Raw genomic sequence first — 18,220 nt, 5'->3', positions numbered from 1 at the left:
GAGGACTGAGGCCAAGGCACAGGTAGGGGAGGGCACAGAGCCCACCATGCCACCTCCAGGGACAAAGAGACAGAGCTTCTGTGAGGAGGGCTGTGACAACAGGATGATGGGCAGCTTGCTCGCTGATAGAGGCATTGAAGATGGTGTTTCTACATGGGAATGAATGTGTCCACTGTAGACGTGGGGCTTCTTAGTGGTTCAGGGCCTTGCAGCCCTGCAAAGGCAGGGGCAGTATCTGTTTTGTGCCCTGTAGTATCCTAGGAGCACAATTCTAGGTGTTTCATTGTTCAGTCACAATTTTTTGACTGACTGACTGAATATAGGAGTGTGTGCTGTTGTGAGCCGAGGCCAGGTAGAGTCCTGCCTTGGGGATGCTGTGGTTTGGACACTGAATGTCCTCCAGAGGCCCATGTGGAGGGTGGCTTCCCAGGGAGACACTCTTGGGGAGCGATAAAACCCGTAAGAGGTGGGGCCGAGTGGGAGGTCCGTGGGGGCCTGAGGGACCCTGGCCCCTTTTCTAGTCCCTGCTTCTGACTTTGCCCACCACACATCCCCCCCATGATGAGCTGCCTCGCCCCAGCCTGCAGCAACGGGACTGACCAAGGACCGAGCTTCCCAAACAAACCTTTTCTCTTCATAAATTGATCATTTCAGCTGTTTTTTTAAAAAAATTTTTTTTCATATAGTGTCATAAAACTGAATAACACAGAGGATGAGGTGGGGTGGGGGTCTTGGCAGTGAGATGACGATGTCTTGGCCTCCTGGTCCAAGGCTGCGTCTTCCCAGCCTGGAGTCCAGAGGAGCATCGTCCTCCAGGGTTTCCAGGCCCGCTTATGCGGTGCCCGAGGCTGACACGTCGGGAGGAAATGACTTTTAATCACAACGTTACACTGGGACTCTTTGAAAAAGCCGTGGTACCAGTTGTGGGTCACAGTCTTTATTCTGGGTGCCCAAGAGAAAACGCTCTGGAGGAGTTGAGAAAGAGGAAACCCGATGAGGTGACTCCCTGGGACAGGGAGGACTCTACTGAGGCTCCCGAGGAGGGATAAGCCGCAGTCAGGGCGGCCCTGGCCTGGGGTTGGAAGCCGCAGCTGCGCCTGGTGGGGCTGCTGTGAGGAGCGCCTCTCCGTCATCACTGGCTCCCTTCCACAGTGGGTTGGATCTGTGGACAGTGGCGCTGCCATGGCGCTGAGCTTGCTGTACTTCGGCCTGCAGACCCAGGTCAGGAGCAAATGATCGTAGCGTTGGCACAAGCCACGGTGGCACGTTTTTCATTGTACAGTTCCACCAGAACCTGGTATTTTCCCTACAGAGGACACAGGTAAAGCATTAGGCGTGAGACCCACAGGGCAGTTGACCACTTGACAAATATAGTCAGCCCTGCATACCTAAGGGTTCCACATCCACAGATTCAGCCAACTGTGGATCAAAAAATCTCTGGAATGCACCTGTCTGGTAGGTAGAGTCGCTTTCATGCTGCCTTTCCTTAATCAGTGTGGTATAACAGGGATTGGTATCGAACCTGCACTGTGTGTCACTTAAGGTACTGTGTGTCATTTAAAGCATACAGGAGGTACTGCATTAGAGAAGTGCAAATTAGAACAACACTGAGAATCCATCGTACGCTAGAAAGAACTCCATCTTACCACCACCGAGAAATCAAATAACAACAAATACTGGAGAAGCTGCGGGGGAAAAGGAACCTTCTAGATCATCAGGGGGATGTAAACTAGTACCACCGCTATGGAAATCAGTATGGAGAGCCCTCAAAAACCTAAAACTATAAGTTACCTTTGACTCGACTATCCCCACCCCCAGATATCTTCCTCAAAGCATTAAAGATACTGTATTATGGTGATGCATGCATACACGTATTTTAGCTACAGAGCTCATGATAAATGAATCTCAGAAGCAGCCTATATGCTTTCCAAAGATGAGTGGATAAAGGAAACATGATATTTACACCCAATGAAGTACAATTCTGCCATAAAGAAAGATAAACTTGAGTCATTTGCAGGAGAATGAATGCATCTCGAGACCCTAATGTGAAGTGAAATCAATCAGACACACAAGCTTAAATACCACATGATTTCTCTTATATGAGAAACCCAAAATATAAATAAAGAGCAAAATAAAATGGAGATAGTAGGAAGTAGGGAGATAGATGTTTTTCAAATGGGAAGGGGGCTAAGAAATGGAGAGGTGAGTAGGAAGGAGATGAAAAAGGAATCAAAGTGTGCCAACGTCTCACAAGAAGTATAAACACTCTGTACTACTTACTAATAAAAAATATGTACTAATAAAAAATAAAGTACACAGGAGGATGCGTAGATTCCAAACCGCACCATTTTATCTAAGTGCCATGAGCACCAGCGGATTTGGGTATTTGAGAGGCCTGGAGCAAACCCCCATGGATACTGGGCATCTGCTGTGTTTACTGAGTGCCACTGGAGTTGAGTAGAGCAACACCATCCAACACCAAGCCTGTGGGACCGTGGTCCTGTCCGGAGAGACACAAAATCCTCATGATAAGCGCGTATGGTGGCAGCATGGCCGGGACCAGTGCTGGTTGTAATTTTAAGTAAAATGGTCAAGGGGGCCCTGCTGGGAAGATGACATTTAGACAAAGCTGAAGGAGGTATAGGTGGGCACTGCACTGCCACCAGCCTGATGTCAATCAGGAGGCTGCTGGGCTGCAGGGAGAGGAGGAGGGAGCGGAAGGCAGCTCGGGAGTCCATAGGAGGCTTAGTTCTTAGGGTTTCATGACACCTGTTGGGGCTGCCATTTCCAGCCTGAAGGGGACTGGAGCCTGAGTTTCCTGGAGCAGGGTCTGGTCTGGTAATAGGATGTCTGTGGTGGGCACACTGGAAAGAAGCTGTGGGGAGAGGGGATGCAGCTGAGAGTTTGGGGAGGCGGTGATTAGCATCCAGGTTGGAGATGGAAGACTTGAAGGAATCAGAGAGAAGGGCTTGGGTCCTGGATAGATTTTTGAAAGAGGAGTCTGTGCGATTTGCTGAAGATACCCACATGCATGGTGGAAGGGCAAAGATAGAGTAAAGTCAACTGCAGAGCTCCTGGCCTGTGCAATTGGGAGTGACGGAGTGGCATTTGCTGGGATGGAGAAGATCCCTGGAGGAGCAAAATCCAGCAGCACAGACCCAAAATGCTCTATCAGGAAAAGTGCCGCCACCTTTCAGATTCATGCCTGGCAGTGGCACTTTAGGAGGGCTCCGTTACATTTGTAGTCGGCAGGTAATTGCTCAGAAGACGCCATGCCAGCCACGCCTGGTGAGGAATGGTTGGAAACTCTCTGCGCCTTGCTGCCTGCCATGCACAGGTGGTTGTGCATCTGTGAGCTCACTGATCTGGACAGGAAAAGGCTGGGGCAGGGGTGTGTGTGGCACAGCCAGCAGAGCAGAGTGGGCACATGAAATGCCTGGCATATCTTTGAACTGCCTGTCACCTGAAGGAGGAAAGGAATTTAATCTGACCAAAGTCAGAGGGAAGGAATAAATCAGGCTGCTGGATAGGAGTTGCATGAGAAGCTGTTCTTGCTAGCAAAGCACAACTTTCTAGCTACCGACAGAAGCTCAAAGGGAGCTGATGCCCCAGCGCCAGAAGGTGCACCCGACAGAGCCAGGCTGTGCTCCGGACAGTGCCTTGGGTGCGAGGATTGGCTGCAGCACAGATGGCAAACCTTTCAGAGATAGAGTGTCCATGCTGCAGCTCCAGGCCCACTTATTTGTTGAAAGTTTCCACACTGCAATTAAACCTGGACACTGAGGTTTTAGTTTAGGAAAAAAACAACTGTTTTCTGGTGTTCGACTGCGGAGATGACTTGGCTCACGTGTTGACACAGAAGGCTATGTGTGCCCGCTGTGGCACAGGTGCCACCCTAGATCAGAACCGCCTTAGGCACCATTCACCTCCAGGATTCTGCACTTCTGCAGGTCAAACATCGAGTAGCTATAGCGTTAGAAGTAATGGGAAGACTTTGCCAAAGCAGTGTGCAGGCTAGAGAACTCATTGAGTTTGGTCGGCTCAGATATATATCTCATTGCATTTCATCACCATCATCATCGTCTGTTTTTCTTTTAACTCTACGTGCATGTATGAGATTGTTGAAAAATGAAAGAGTTTTTCATTATTGTCTTATGAGTCCAAGAGAAGATGTAGAGTAGAAGGAAAGGATTCCTTAGAAGGAATGGATTATGAGATACACGTACTCTGGCATAAGAGCCAAGAGTATTTAGGCAACGGTGTCAGTTTTCTCTTCCTCACACCTCTCTTTTTGTTTATCCCCTTCTTCAAGAATTGAACTATATAATACAAGGAGTCAGGAACAGAAAACAGAAACTTTACCTCGTAAACTTCAAATCCGGGATTATTGATTGGCCCATAATAGTTCATCTGCTCTGAAAAACACAGAAAGTGTGGATATCATTATTCAGCCACCTGAACCACTGACCTTTGGGCCTTCCCAGTACAGATCCGTAAAAGAGACTGAGGTGAGTCCTTCTTGTGTGCTCTGGACCTCCATTTGGACTTGTGGGAGGCATTGCCATGGGCTCTGTCATGTGGGACACTGTTGTGGGATTTAGGCCCTTGACTAAATATTCTATGTCTTTGGTGTTGCGGATAGATTTCCTGCATTTTCTTGAGTTAACTCCCGGTGACCATTAAAAAAATAATATTATAAACTCCATGTCCTGATTCTAATTGTTCTCTGCACGACCCCTAACTACAACAAAGAAAAAGAAGGATTATGCAAAAAAGCAGGGAAATACTGAGCTCAGGCAGACATTTCAGAACCTGAGACTATGGTGGGGAGTTCAGTGGGAAAGTTGTTGAGAAGTCAAGGGAAGATATCTAATTTGTGTTTTGTAGAAACATCAGGCAGTATGAAGAAAGGCAGGGAAAAATGGAAAAGGATGCTGTTCAGTGGGCTAGGGGAGTGATGTTTGGTGAGGGTGGACAGGGAGGTGGAGAAACACTGGAGATTATGGCAGTTATTATGAGCTAGATCTAAAATGTGCCCCCCCAAGTCTCATGTGTTTGGAAGGTGACTGGACCATGGTGGTGCTATACTCATCAGTGGGTGAGTGCAGTAGCTCATGAGCTACTACTGGGTATGGCTTGGTTAGAGGGCCATTGGGGGTGGGACCTAGAAGGGTGTGTGTTTCTCTCTACCTCCTCCACCACCTCTCTACTTCCTGGATGCCACTGGTTGAGCAGCTTTCCTCTGCCATGTTCTTCCACTATGTTGTCCATGCCTTGGAGCCAGCTGACCACGGACTATGGCTAAAGTATGATCCTCCTGTAAGTTGTGGGTATCAGGTATCAGGTACTGTGGTCAGTAATGGGAAATTGACTAACACAGCTGTACTGGGAAATGGATTTACCCCGTGAGTTGAAGATGGAAGATGGGGGCCAAGGAGAGGTTTAACTTGAATGTTGGGTTAGATGGAGGTGATATTTATTGGGAAGTTGGGGAGGAACGAGTTCGTGTGTGTGCGCGTGCATGTGTGTATTAACCAAAGAGCACTGTTTCTGAGAGATGTTTAATAATGGGCCTTTGAAAGCAGATGGTGATAAAAATTTGAAGTTTTGGGAAAAAAGTAGGGATGGAGTGTATCAGAAAACGGCCTAACAAGCCAGTTTACTTCAGTTTCTTAATTGCCAGGGTAACAGTTCCTGTCACAGTTCCTGTTGTTTTTGTCTCCTAGAAATGGCTGGTCACTGTGAGGCATATGGTAAGAACTGATCCCCAAATGCCACACCATTCTTTTTCTGTACTTTCTGCTTGCTTATCCCATATAAGCCATACACCAACAGAGATCAGGACCTGATATTTTGGGAATGATCTCAATCAGTGTCCATCAACATAAAAAAAAAAAATCTGTCTTCAAATTCTGATCGTTGTTTCTCTCTCTCTTTTTTTTTTATTTTTTTATTTTTTGTCTTTTTGAGACAGGGTCTCGCTATGCAGTTCAGGCTGGCCTTGAGCTCACTTTGTAGCCCAGGCTGGTCTCAAACTCACAATGATCCTCCTGCCTTCACCTCCCTAGTGCTGCAATTATAGGTATGCACCACCAAGCTTGGCTCGTTTTGCTGTTTCTACTTGCCATAGCAATTGTCATTAATATGTAGATTATGATAAAGTCATGGGACAGGATGAAGCCCCTGTAGGGAAACAGAATCATTACACAGTTACGATTTATCTCTACAGTGCCCCCCAAAGTCTCACATGTTTGGTAGGTGACTGGATCATGGAGTGCCATACTCTTCAGTGGATGAGTTTAGAAGCAGCCCTGAAGCTCCCCACACTCTGAGGTGTGGTGGAGGAATCATCTCTGCAGACTGGAGGACAGCTGGTGAGGTGGAGGCCACTAGGGACTGCAGGACCACAGTGTTTCTCAAACATGTGGGCTTCATCAGCTGTGTCCACTGCCCTTCTGCAAGTTTGGTACCATGTGTGTGGAAGTGTGCAGTGGACTTGGCAATGCAGAAATCATTTGTCAACCTTAACAAAAAATTGGTGAGGTGAGAGTAGATGCCCAAAGGGAGCATGTTAAAGAGTGATACGGAAGTGAGAAAGAGAGTGTTCTTGTAGACGAAGCGGGAAAATGAATAGCTGCAGGAGGTGTGGGGTAAAGAGGGGTTTGTTGCTTTGCTCAGTGTGGAATCCAGAGCACAACACTTAGGTGAGTGGAATGATTTTACTGAAAGAAATACACTGAAATACAGGAGACGGAGTGAGGCGGAAGGGTTAAAAGCGTGGGAAACAAATCAAACTCTCCATTCAGAAGGGCTTTGGGTCGGGGGCACCTCTGCAGGGTATTAGGGACATGGGGATAGTTCCTCTAAAAATGCCTCTGTGGTGTAATCTGAGATCTGGATTTCTAATAGGAGACCTGTTCTTAGAATAAATTTTGGCTTTTATTAAATGCCTGTGTCCTGAGTATACCTATCTTTCTTTCTGTTGGTCAAATTCTGGTACCTAGCATCCGTGGTGGATGGCAGACATTTCCCCTCATTGTACTAGATGTCTGGGTCTGTTCATTTTTAAAAGGAGATATCTACAGCCATGCGTCTCTTAATGACAGAGTCAGTTCTGAGAAGTGTATCCTTTCACGGTTTCATTGTTGTGCAAACATCCTAGGCTGTACTAAGATAGCTATGATGCCACTAGGCAATCTAATCTCATGGGACTGCCATTGTGTACATGGTCTGTCACAGACTGAAATGTCATTGCGTGGCACATGGAGACTTTTAGGTTCAGGATAAGCTAGAGCTGTATTGGAAAGTGCTACTTTGCACAGTGTGATATTGGAAACAGAAATATCAAAGTTTTAGCTCCTTTCTTTAAGGATCTTCCAGTGCAGCTGGGGGAGACACAATACAAAGTGTTCATTGTAGGAAGACTGTGCTGGGCAGGGGGTGCAGGATCTAATCGCAGAGTGCAGAGGGTCCCCTTGCTGGGATTTGTTTGTAGTTCCAGTGTTCTGCATGATCTGAGGGCACCATTCAGAGTGCCCCAAATTATCTTTGCCCCAGTGGACATTCCCCGACCCAAGCCAGGGCCATCAGAACAGAGACAAAAAGACCCTTGACCATTATTTTTCTGACAAAAGATCATTTCATTTCAATTACTGGACACAGGAGCAGTCTCCCTTCCGCCTGGCCTTCAGTTTTCTCACCAATTCTGTGACTCATACATATACTTACAAGAAGTACCCGTCGCTTTGTTAGATTAATGGATTCATGTAGTCCACAACCAAGAGATGTGAGTGCTCTGAGTGTGAACCAATCAGGATCACTCCTGCTGGCCATCAGGACTTGGGGCATGGCATGGCTCCAGCATAGTCCAGAATGAGAACTGGGTGTGGTTGTCCCTGTCTGGTCTGGCTGGATTCTCTTGGGCACATTCGATGCCCACTTTATACCTCTTTGGTGGCACGGTATGAGCAAGTTGACCTAGGAAGCAGACAGATGAGCTCAAGACCCACCTGCCCTATTCACTAGCTATGTAATGGTGCTTAAGCATCCAGCTTCTCAGCCGCTGCCTCTGCAGAATCCCCCACACACTAGCCAGCAGGTGGGACCAACCTAGACGCCTTCAACTGATGGATGGATAAAGAAAACATGGCATAGAATGGAATGCTTTCAGCCAGAAAGAAGAATAAAATTCTGTCATTTGCAGGAAAACGGACAGAACGGGAGCATATCCTGTTACATGAAGCAAGGCAAATGCAGAAACACAAATAGCAATGTTTATTTCCAATTGTGGGAATAAACTGAAAGTGGAAGAGGGATGTGGTCAGCTGTGTATGTGGAAATGTCATAGCGAAACCCATTAATTTGTGCAATTACTATGCATTAACGAAATGTCCCTCGCCAGGGCATGGGGGGGATGAGAGACCTTGTATGTAACCAGACTGAGCAGAATGGGGACCTCGGGAAGGGCAGAAACACTTGTTATAGTTGGGTCATTATTCACGTGGAAAGAGCAGGCACATGGCAGCTGGGAAACGCATGACTGGGTTTCAGACCTGGGTTTGGACTGCATTTTGGACAAAAGCTAAGTTCTCGACTTCTGGTTTGAAAAGCGGATGACTATGGCTCTTTGAAGGACACCAGTGAAATGATAACTAATGCCCTTCAATGCTAACCCCACGCCCCAAGATGGCTCATTTGTGCACTTCCTTATTAGCAGGACCTTTACTGAAGTGAGAGGTTTTCATCAGGTTGGTGCCCTGCACTTCACAGCTTCACCTGGAGCATATCGGGGCCCATGAAGTTCCTGAGAATAGCTACAAGTCACTCAAGGAACTCACTACTATTTTTTTTTAACTTGATGAAGCAACACCTAAAATGAAACCCTTGCTCCCTCTTTTCTCAGCTCCTCTCTGATTCTGAGGTCCCTTAATTAGCATCCTCACACTCCAGTACTATAAAAAGATCCTCAGTATATTTGCACCTTGTTCTTCCTTTCCTTCATCTGAATATTTTTTGTTTGTTTCTAATGTGCAATGGATTAAAGAAATTCACCTCCCTGGTTCTGAACATGCACATGCACTTCTGAAAATTGGTTTTATTTATTTATTTTTTTTAAAAAGAAAGTCAATTGATTTTTATTTTACTTTACAATGTTGCAGTGTTGGGAATTGGCCTTGTGCATGCCAGGCACACACTCTGTGGCTGAGCTTCACCCTCAGCCTCGGAAAGTGATTTTTAGGTTGTGGAAATAAAAGGCCTCAAAGAGTTTTGGATGAGACTGACTTGAGACGAAGCCTCGAGTATTGCTCTTCTCTCTCTCTCTCTCTCTCTCTCTCTCTCTCTCTCTCTCTCTCTATTCCTTTATTCTCTGTACCCAGCACAGATGCTGGCATGCAGGAGCTGGTGAATGCATGAGCACCACCAGACAGGTTTTCTCACTTCTCAGCCTTTACTAGGGCCCCATGAGCATTTTTTCCAATCTTCCAAGTTTATAATAAAGGTAGCATCAAGATTTAAGCATCAGTAGGGCCCTTGGCAATGTAAATATTTACAATAACGATTTATGATATTAGGTCAATTAGTATATACAGAACAAATATTTTATTTGAACAGATAATTCCTTTATTTATTTATTTGTTTGTTTGTTTGTTTGTGTTTGCCAGGCAGGCGATTGTGCCTGCTGATCTAAATCCCGGACTCTCCTTTATTTCTTGACTTAGTACTCTGAGCTCTTTTCCTACCTCCTGAGCCTGATAGAGTGGGATAAGGAAACAGGGAGGCAGTCGCCCTCCCCCAGCTGGTTGGCAAACAAAAAATTGTATATATAATATGTCTAACAAACGTGTTCTCCCACCTAGCTACTCTGTCAGCAAATTACAAGAAAGCAATACAGTGTTATTAACTAGAGCCTCAGTGCTGTGTGTCTCCAGAACTTCACCTCATAACTGTGAGTTTGTACACTTTGGCTGACGGCGCCACCTGCTCCTTCACTCCTGGTCACCACCCTCCACTCTGACTTGAGGAACTGGATTTATTTTGTACAGTCCACAATGCCTTAGTCATTTTCTCATTCCTGAGACACAATACCTGACATCCACAACTTATGGAGGAAAGGTTTATTTTGGTTCACAATTTGTAGAGGTTTCAGTCCACAGCTGGCTGGCTCTGAGGCAAGGTGGCGTGGCAGAGGGACATGGAAGGGAAAGGTTGCTTATGGCACGGCAGTCAGAAAGCAGAGAGGGGGATCGAGGTGGCGGGTGGAGTGGGGACAGACCATTCCAGGCCACAGTCCCAGTGACCCACCTCCTCCAACTGGGCCTCACCTCCCAAGTCACATGTAGCCATAAACTCACTATAATCCTCCGATGACAATCATGCCCATAACCCACTCACTTCCAAACAGCCCCCCTCTGAGCACACGGGGTTCTGGGGAGACATCTGGATATAACCCACAGCACTCATGTAGGTGGCATTCTGTAGGATTTGTCTTTCTGGTCTGATATTTCAGTTAACATAAGAGTCTCCAGGTTTATTCATGCTGTTGCCCATGACAAGATTTTGCTTTGTTTTTAAGATTGAAGAACATTCCGAGGTAGACAGACTCCACATTGCTTTCATCGGTTTATGTATCAATGTTGTTTCCCCATATTGGCTACCGTGAATTATATTTGAGAAAGAGGAAAAACTGTGCATTGTTGGTAGGAATGTAAATTAGTACAATTATGATGAGCAACAGCCTGATCCAACCACTGTGCTTTCAGGTATGTACGTAGATGTCACAGGAGAGGAAATCTCTGGACGAGAAGGATACCTGCACTCTTGGCTGCATAAGGAACTAGAAAGCTACAGCCCTCACTTTCCCAGAGCACGGGGAGGGAGCTGCAGCCAGAGGGAGGTGGGGAGGATGGTGTAGGTCTACGGACCACACTGCCTTTGGAGGAGGAGGAAATGCATGCTTCGTTTTAGTGAGCTCTAAATATAATGCTGCTCTTCTCCCGCCTCCAGGTGTGTCTGAGAGGCTCCAGTCTGGAGGATGGCAAAGGCCCAGCAGAGCTCTTCCTGACCTCCTCGCCTTTCTTCAGTCTTGGACCTTCCAAGCTTTCAGACTTAGGCCTAACTTAGGGCACTCATTTAAAATAGCAGTGAGCTTGTGTGGTGGCCTGAGGTGTTTGTGGCTGCAAACTGATCTCCTTGGGCCTTTAAGGCTGCATCAAGGGTTCCTTGGATTGTGGGCAATGTGGGTGGAAACTCCAGGCTCAACTCATATCCAAATGTAATTTTTAAAGTTATTTAGTGTTCTGATTTGGTAGTCTCTCCAGCTCCCAAGTCATTTGTTTTTCAAGAATGGTGTTCAAACCCAGGGTCTTGGACATTTTGGACCATTTTACTGTTATCCTGCAGAGCTTCTGAGTGCAGAGCACAGCACACCTGGCTGCATCATCTCAGATGGATGCTGCAGGGCCTCCCAGGCTGCACAGAGGGTCCCTGATGGAGGGGGAGCAGAAATCCAGCCTTGTTGTCTGGAACCAGCCTAGTCCCACTGGTGTATGTTACTGTCTCTCAGCCTACGGAAACCCTTTTGCCCTGATGGAAATCAGGATAGGCCTGATGCCATCCCAGGCCAGGAACTTGCCACCCTAGCACAGAATTCTGTTGCATAGCTGATATGGGGAAAATGGATGCGTGGGGATGTTAGTTTCTGGAGGAAGTCCTGGGCTGCAGAGCCTCACCTTGAGTAGAACAGATCTGAGGTAACCCTGGGTTCCCCAGGAGAGAGCCCTGTCTCCCCCTCCTGATGATCTACTCCTGAATGCAGCACAGTTCTCCTTCTGCACCGGGTCCCTCTCTTTCTTCTCACTGGTGCTTCTTCTTGGTGTCCCAACACACTGCCCACCTCCAAGTCATTGCTTCCATTGGAAAGGACCCCAAACAAAGAACATTTCCTGCCAAAAAGTGCTTGCTGTGGTTTGAACATGATTTGGCCCCAACAAAACTCATGTTGGAGCATGGTCCCTAGTGTCATGGTATTGAGGGATGATTGTGGGACACTAATGAGGTGTTTGGGTCATGAGAGATCTTCCCTCATGGAAGGATTAATGCCATCTTGTGAGTTCTCGATCCCTAGGGACTGGTCAGTTATCACAAGAGCAGGTTGCTGTAAAGGAGGGTGGTAACCTTTGTCTCCTCTGCTTTTTACCTGCACACCTTGTCTTTTATCTTTCCACCACATATGAGGCAGCATGAGGCCTTCACCAGGTACAATTGCTCGATCTGGAACTTCTCAGCTTTGAGAACTCTGAGCTAACATGAACCTGTTTTCTTTATAAGTCACCCAGTGTCATATATTCTATTATAGCAATAAAAAATCCAGATAGAAAAGACTCTTGATATGTACCAGAGCTATGTATGAGCTAGTTGTGGTCCAAGAGAACTGGCTGCCAACACATTTGGATTGTTTTTGTAGATGAGACCACTTGGGATAGAAGTGGTATTGGAATGCCCAGAAGCCTGTCCCCTGGCTTTTATACCAAGGATCAGGCAGGAGAGTGTTCATGCTTTGGGTCACCCCTGTGAACTTTCTGAACTTCACACTTTTGGAGAAGATAGATGCTGAGGTAGAGGAACAAAAAGGTTGTGCATAGGAGGGTATGGAAAGGGTCAGGTGAGGAACAAGTTTAAGGAAAGGGTTATTGGATGGAAAAGGGTCACAGTCAGTATTAGGATTGATAGATTGTGTCAACTTGAGAAGTTTAGAAATTTAACTGAGTGACTCAGCAGGGAGCCAGGAGCCAAATTTTGTAATGTGCAAGAGGAGGCAGGCAGGTGAGTGCTATGCCTTCCGGGGGCAGGGAGTGGGGGGCGATGGGGTTGCCTACTTATAGTAAAGGGGAGGAGAAAAGGCTTCTTCTCCCCTTTTTTGCTCTGGCTGCTTTTCTGGCTGCTGCCTTGAATTGTTGCCCCTGTGCCATGCCACCCTGCCTTGGAACTAGCTGATCATGGACTGAAACCTCCATAAACAGTGAGCTAAACAAATCTTTCTTTCCTACATTTTGGGTGTTGAGTATTTTGTCTCAGTAAGGAGAGAAAGTAACCAAGACAGTTTCTTTGTATGTTTTCTTCATTCTCTTAGGCAGAATTTTACTGCCCTTGAGTTGTGGACCATTGTGTATAAACCTACAGTGATTAAATTGAACTCTAAGTAGATTTGAAAACTGGGATTCCTTGGTGGGAAAGGAAAGAGAATTGAAATTGTTCGGTTCTCCTCTTTACTAACCTATTTCTGTGGACAAACATTTAATATAATGCTCAAAATACAGCTTCTAAGTTGATGTGCTGATTAGATCCACAGACATGGAAATGAGCAACACATGGCAGTGGAAGGAAAGAAAAGGGAAGAAATTGACTTGATCTGCAGAAACCCAGAGCAGACCTAAGAAAGGGCAGTGAGGTTGGGAATGCTAAGTAAGCATTTCAGAGGGCTGCACTGCTCAGGCGGGGACCAGGGTCCACGCATGGCAGATTTCTTGGGATGTTTAGTTTGCTAAAATGCAAAACCAGCAAACTTAGGGTCAGACTGGGGTGGTGTCGGGGCAGTGTGGGTTGTCCTCCTTAATTAACTTAATGATGATTATGTGAAAGTGTGTGAGTCACTAGTTCAATTTATGAAATTTCACAACATCCTAAAGACTTGTAAAGAAGCATGTATTATTTTAGAAAATTAAAATTGCTTCTGGTCCTAGGTTATCATTATTCCTGATATGCTAAACTAGCAGAATCAACTGATGTCAAAGGACTGTTTCAATATGTTATTGGATCACTTATAAATGCACTAGAATTTGAGTATAGAAAAAAATACACCCAGAGTAATAGGACGCCTTTGCAGTCAATGTATTCTCTTTCATTTTGTTTAGCAAGAAGGCGTTCTTTTGTGCTTGGTCTTTGGTAGGATTCACTCTAGAGTGGTCTGTGTTTTGCAGTTCTGGAGGGTGAGTTTGTCTGCTAATTCAATAAGAAAACCATTGCTTTTGCTGATTCTCTATGAATTTGCAACAGCCATGGATGCCCAGTTATCACAAGCTGGAAATCATAGTTGCTTGAAGTCTGCAGACAAGGAATAAAACATGAGGACAAGAAAGGGAGGAATGCAAGGAGGTGGTGGCTTCAGATTTCCAATTCCATGGGAAATGCAAAAGAGTGTCTCTCCCTAGAAGTGCAAGAGAGCCAAGCAGACTCCTCGTTGCTGACCACAGTGAATACGTAGCCTTGGACCAAAGTCATTCCTGTTACTCTGGAGGAAAGAAGTGTTCAACTTCCAAGCCTCCCCTGCCTCTCTAGGTACCTTGTTAAGATGCAGACTTCCACTCTGAGGTTGATGATGACTTAAAGGGCTCTGGGTCCTTGCTTGAGAAATTTGCCATTGGCTGGGAAAATAGCCACAGTGATTGCTAACCCGACTGACCAAATCCCCTACTTAGGGCTTTATCTATATTATTCCATTTTATCCTTATGATAATCCCATGAGACTGCATGGGATTGTCCTCTTTATTGTACAGATAGGGAGACGGAGGCTCAGAAAGGTTATTTGATTTGCCCAAGGCCACAGAAATGTTAAGCCATAGTAAAGATCCAGCTCTCTAGTTCTGGCTGCAGACGTTGGGCTTATCCATGAAGTTAGTGGTTCTCAGAGTGTATCCCTGGGCCATCATCATCATCATAATCATCATCAAGAAAATCAGAAAATTCTCAGGCTCCTCTCCAGTTGTACTGCATTGGAAATGCTGGGGGAAGGTCTAGCAGTCTTCCGTTGAACACTCCCTCCAGGTGATGCTTAAGTATGCTTTGTTTTCAGAGCCCCTGTGCTGGGTAGGCACCTGCTCTCCATTGGCAGCACCGCAGTGTGATGGAAGCGAGCAAGAAAGTCTTCCGGAGTAACACGGTTTTGGTAGCACACTGTCCACAGCTACTAAATGACAGCAAGAAAGATGGTGGCAGAAACTATACAACATTCCAGATGGCAGTGACCCATCACTTCCTCCATGGGTCTGTAGGTTCATCCATGGGAAAAGGTAGGAAGAGAATTTGTCATCTGGGTTATTCACAGGGCTAAAGGACATCAAAAGAAGCTGGGATGGGGAGAGGTGGACAGAGGATGAAGGCACCACTGGAGCAGAAGGGCTGAGGGAAGGAGCTTGCAGAACCTGAAGATGAGCAGACAGATAGGTAGAACAGAGGTGACGTGGTTCTCTTATAGCAGAAATCAGTAGTCACATTGCTGGAGCTTGCATTTGTTAGTGTGTGAAAATTCAACAGCTGGATGATGAGGCATGTGGTGGTGGTGCCCTATCACTGGTTGTGTTTTATAGGTGGAGTTGTGGCTGTGGCCTCATGTCTCTGGAGATACCTTATAGGGCTTGTCAGGCCATCAGCAGAGATTAATGCTCTTCCAGGTGGCACCTGCCTGGAAGGTGGTTTTTGCCATGTATTCAACTATCATAGTGCATGGCATAAGATATTTTTCAGAAAGTATTTATGAATCCCCCCAACCCAATCCACCAAGACAGTCGACTGAACAGATTGCATTCCCATTGCTCACCTCAAGTTCCCTCCATTTCCTCAACCCGTGGTAAGGGGCACATGGAAAGAGAAATAGCAAGGGGGCTAGAAATCAGCTGACAGAGTCTGAATTTCAGATAGAGATAAAACAGTTAGGACTGGAATTTAAGTAGATACAGACAGTGAGATTAAGACTTTTCAATTAATGATCTTCAGAGCATCCTTTGGTGCCCGTGTTCCAGTAAGCACCAAGACCAAAAGTGAGGTGGGGGAGGGAACCTTCCCCTAACAGAAAGGAAGGGAGGACGGTAACACACGTGAGTCCCCGCTGTGGTTAAAGCTTTGACTTATTTGTGTATGTAAAATCACTAGTATAGTCAAACCCCTTAGATGCAGTTAGGGATAATATCTGGCTTTTGGGCAGTATCATACTAGAATTTAAATGTACCTCTCAGGGGATCCACTCTGCTGTATATTGAAATTCATCTAGTTATAATGTATCCCCCACTTTGCACAAACACTTTAAGTAAGAAAATTTAGATTTACACAAAAGATAAACCAGGGAGTGATTATTTCCTAGATGAAAGAGTTCTTCAGCTTGCAGGGTATCACTACATTTTTTAGTTACAAGCTTTTAAATTAATGCATTTAAAGTCTAGCCCAAATCTAATCTTTTTCCTGTGCCTTCCACAGCACATGAGTGAGGTCTGTCTGTCTGTATCTGCCATGTTTTAGAATAGATTTTACCTCCTACGCTTTTGTCTTAAAAGTGGCATCTGTTCCTTTTACAAGGGACAGCTGTACCATGAATCAGCAGTTCTTGTGGGCACTGCTGTCTTCTACACTCCCTGGCACCCGTAAGTCCTTTAGCATGAATGTGGTAGCACTGAGTCCTCTCAGAGTTTCACTGTGGCACCTTGTCAATTACAGATGCAAAGGCCTCAAAGAAGTCATGGGCCCACAGATCCTTTACCTTGTTACCAGGCGTACTCCGTGTATACACACATACATATACAGGTAGTTTATTTTATGTATTCCTTCAAGCTTTTGAGGCAATCAATTTAAGAAAAGAAACATGTTTATTTTTACTGATGGTTTTGGAGGGTCCTGTTCATAGTCTACTAACCCCTTGTTTTGGGCCGGTAGACATCATGGCAAGGGTATGGAGTAAAGCAGAACCTCTCAAATCATAGCCAGGAAAAGAGACAGAGACAGATAGACAGGCAGAGACAGAGAAACAGAGATGAAGAGAAAGGAGAGACAGAGAAAGTGAGAGGCAGAGAAAGTGAGAGACAGAGAGATGCACACAAAGAGACAGAGACAGAGAGAGACAGAGACAAAGAGAGGTCTTATAATCCCCTTCAGGTCATAGCTTTAATGACGTAAGGTCTCTCCAATAAGTATCACCTTCCAAAGGTTCTGCCCCTCCAAATAATGCTACCCCTGAGAATTTAACTTTTAAATATATGGAGACTTTGGGAGACGTTACAGATCCAAACTATGTCAATTTGGTACAACTGATATTCACAGGTCAATCCATGAAACAATAAATTATTTTTGGAGGCCAATAACTCACATGGTATTGTCTGGGTTGTCCTACTCTGCCAGAAGTCATTGAGATTTGGCTAGAATCAAGTTTGCCAATTAATGTGTCTCATATCAAGAGGGCAAATTATGAGTTCATTCTGTTTACTTTATGGCCTTAAATCTGGGCTTTTAAAATTTCTGTATTTATTTCTAGTTGAAACTTTCATTTCTACATGCCTTACATAATAACATGAGCCTCCCCTTCATTTGAGCAGTTTCTCCCCGTTTCTATTTGAGTGTCAGGGGGACTGCTACTTTCAGGTGGCAATTTAATTGCACCATCAACAGGAAGTGGATGTTCTCCATCGCGCATGCTGGGAGGAGGTCACCAGTGGAAAACGAGAACAGAGGTTGACCTTAGGTGGACTGAAGCAATCAGGAAAGGCTCGGCAGTCAGCGGCCAGGAAATCCAGAGAAAGAGGTGCAGTGGGATGGCTGTCTCCCCGGTTCCCCCTGAGCCAGAATCCTTACTTCCTGCTGGTTTTAAGGGGAAAACATCTTGAGTGTATAAGCCAGTCCTGCAGTTCATTCAGATTACTCCATCTCCTGTCTCTGTGTCTCTCAGGGGAGGAGCCCCAGGATTTCTAAAGCACCTACCTTCCATATCCTTTCTTAATCTTCACTTCTCCAATCATGAGCCATGGTTGGCTGAAGTAATCAAGAGCCACAAAAAAGGCTCTGTCCCCAGAGTGTCAAAGGCAGCTGTGGGAGGAAAGGAAGCAACCATTTGTGTTCCCTGGCCTTTTTAGCAGGAGCTTGTTCTCCCTGCTGGCAGCCACACTCACCACTCTTCTCGTTAATCCCCAGGTCTAATTTGTTAGCCCTAAGAAAGCACAGTTAAAGTGAAGCTGTTGCCTTTTCCTTGTAGTATTAATCACTCCCCTCTTTGCTAGAACATGGTATCCTGACACCCATGATGTAGAGGAGGAGAGGTTTATTTTGGCTCATCTAGGTCCATCTGCTCACACCATGGTGTTCTGGAAGTCTAGAGACCAAGGGAGGAGCTGGGGAGAGAACAAACTCTTCCAGGTCACACCCACAGTGGCTCAACTCTTCTGACCAGATTCACCTCCCAATAGTA

General features: G+C 45.8%; 1 protein-coding gene across 1 annotated transcript in view; it reads right to left on the bottom strand.

The window, feature by feature from the left end:
- Nucleotides 1-921: 921 nt before the first annotated feature.
- The window catches only part of Ly86 (lymphocyte antigen 86), a 54,767-nt gene continuing 37,468 nt past the window's right edge, over nt 922-18,220 (bottom strand). Inside the window, exons 4-5 of the mRNA XM_003468826.5 lie at nt 4,363-4,415; nt 922-1,306 (exon numbers count right to left, since the gene is read on the bottom strand). Of these exons, the coding sequence (XP_003468874.2) occupies nt 1,223-1,306; nt 4,363-4,415 (137 nt within the window). The 3' untranslated portion in view covers nt 922-1,222. The remainder of the gene's footprint in view (nt 1,307-4,362; nt 4,416-18,220) is intronic.

This window comes from Cavia porcellus, unplaced genomic scaffold (genome assembly GCF_034190915.1).
Source record: "Cavia porcellus strain 051 isolate PalLab524CR breed Dunkin Hartley unplaced genomic scaffold, mCavPor4.1 scaffold_13, whole genome shotgun sequence".
Classification (NCBI taxonomy): domain Eukaryota; kingdom Metazoa; phylum Chordata; class Mammalia; order Rodentia; family Caviidae; genus Cavia; species Cavia porcellus.
Note: the sequence above shows the minus strand (reverse complement) of the source record. Positions and strands in the feature narration are given on the sequence as shown.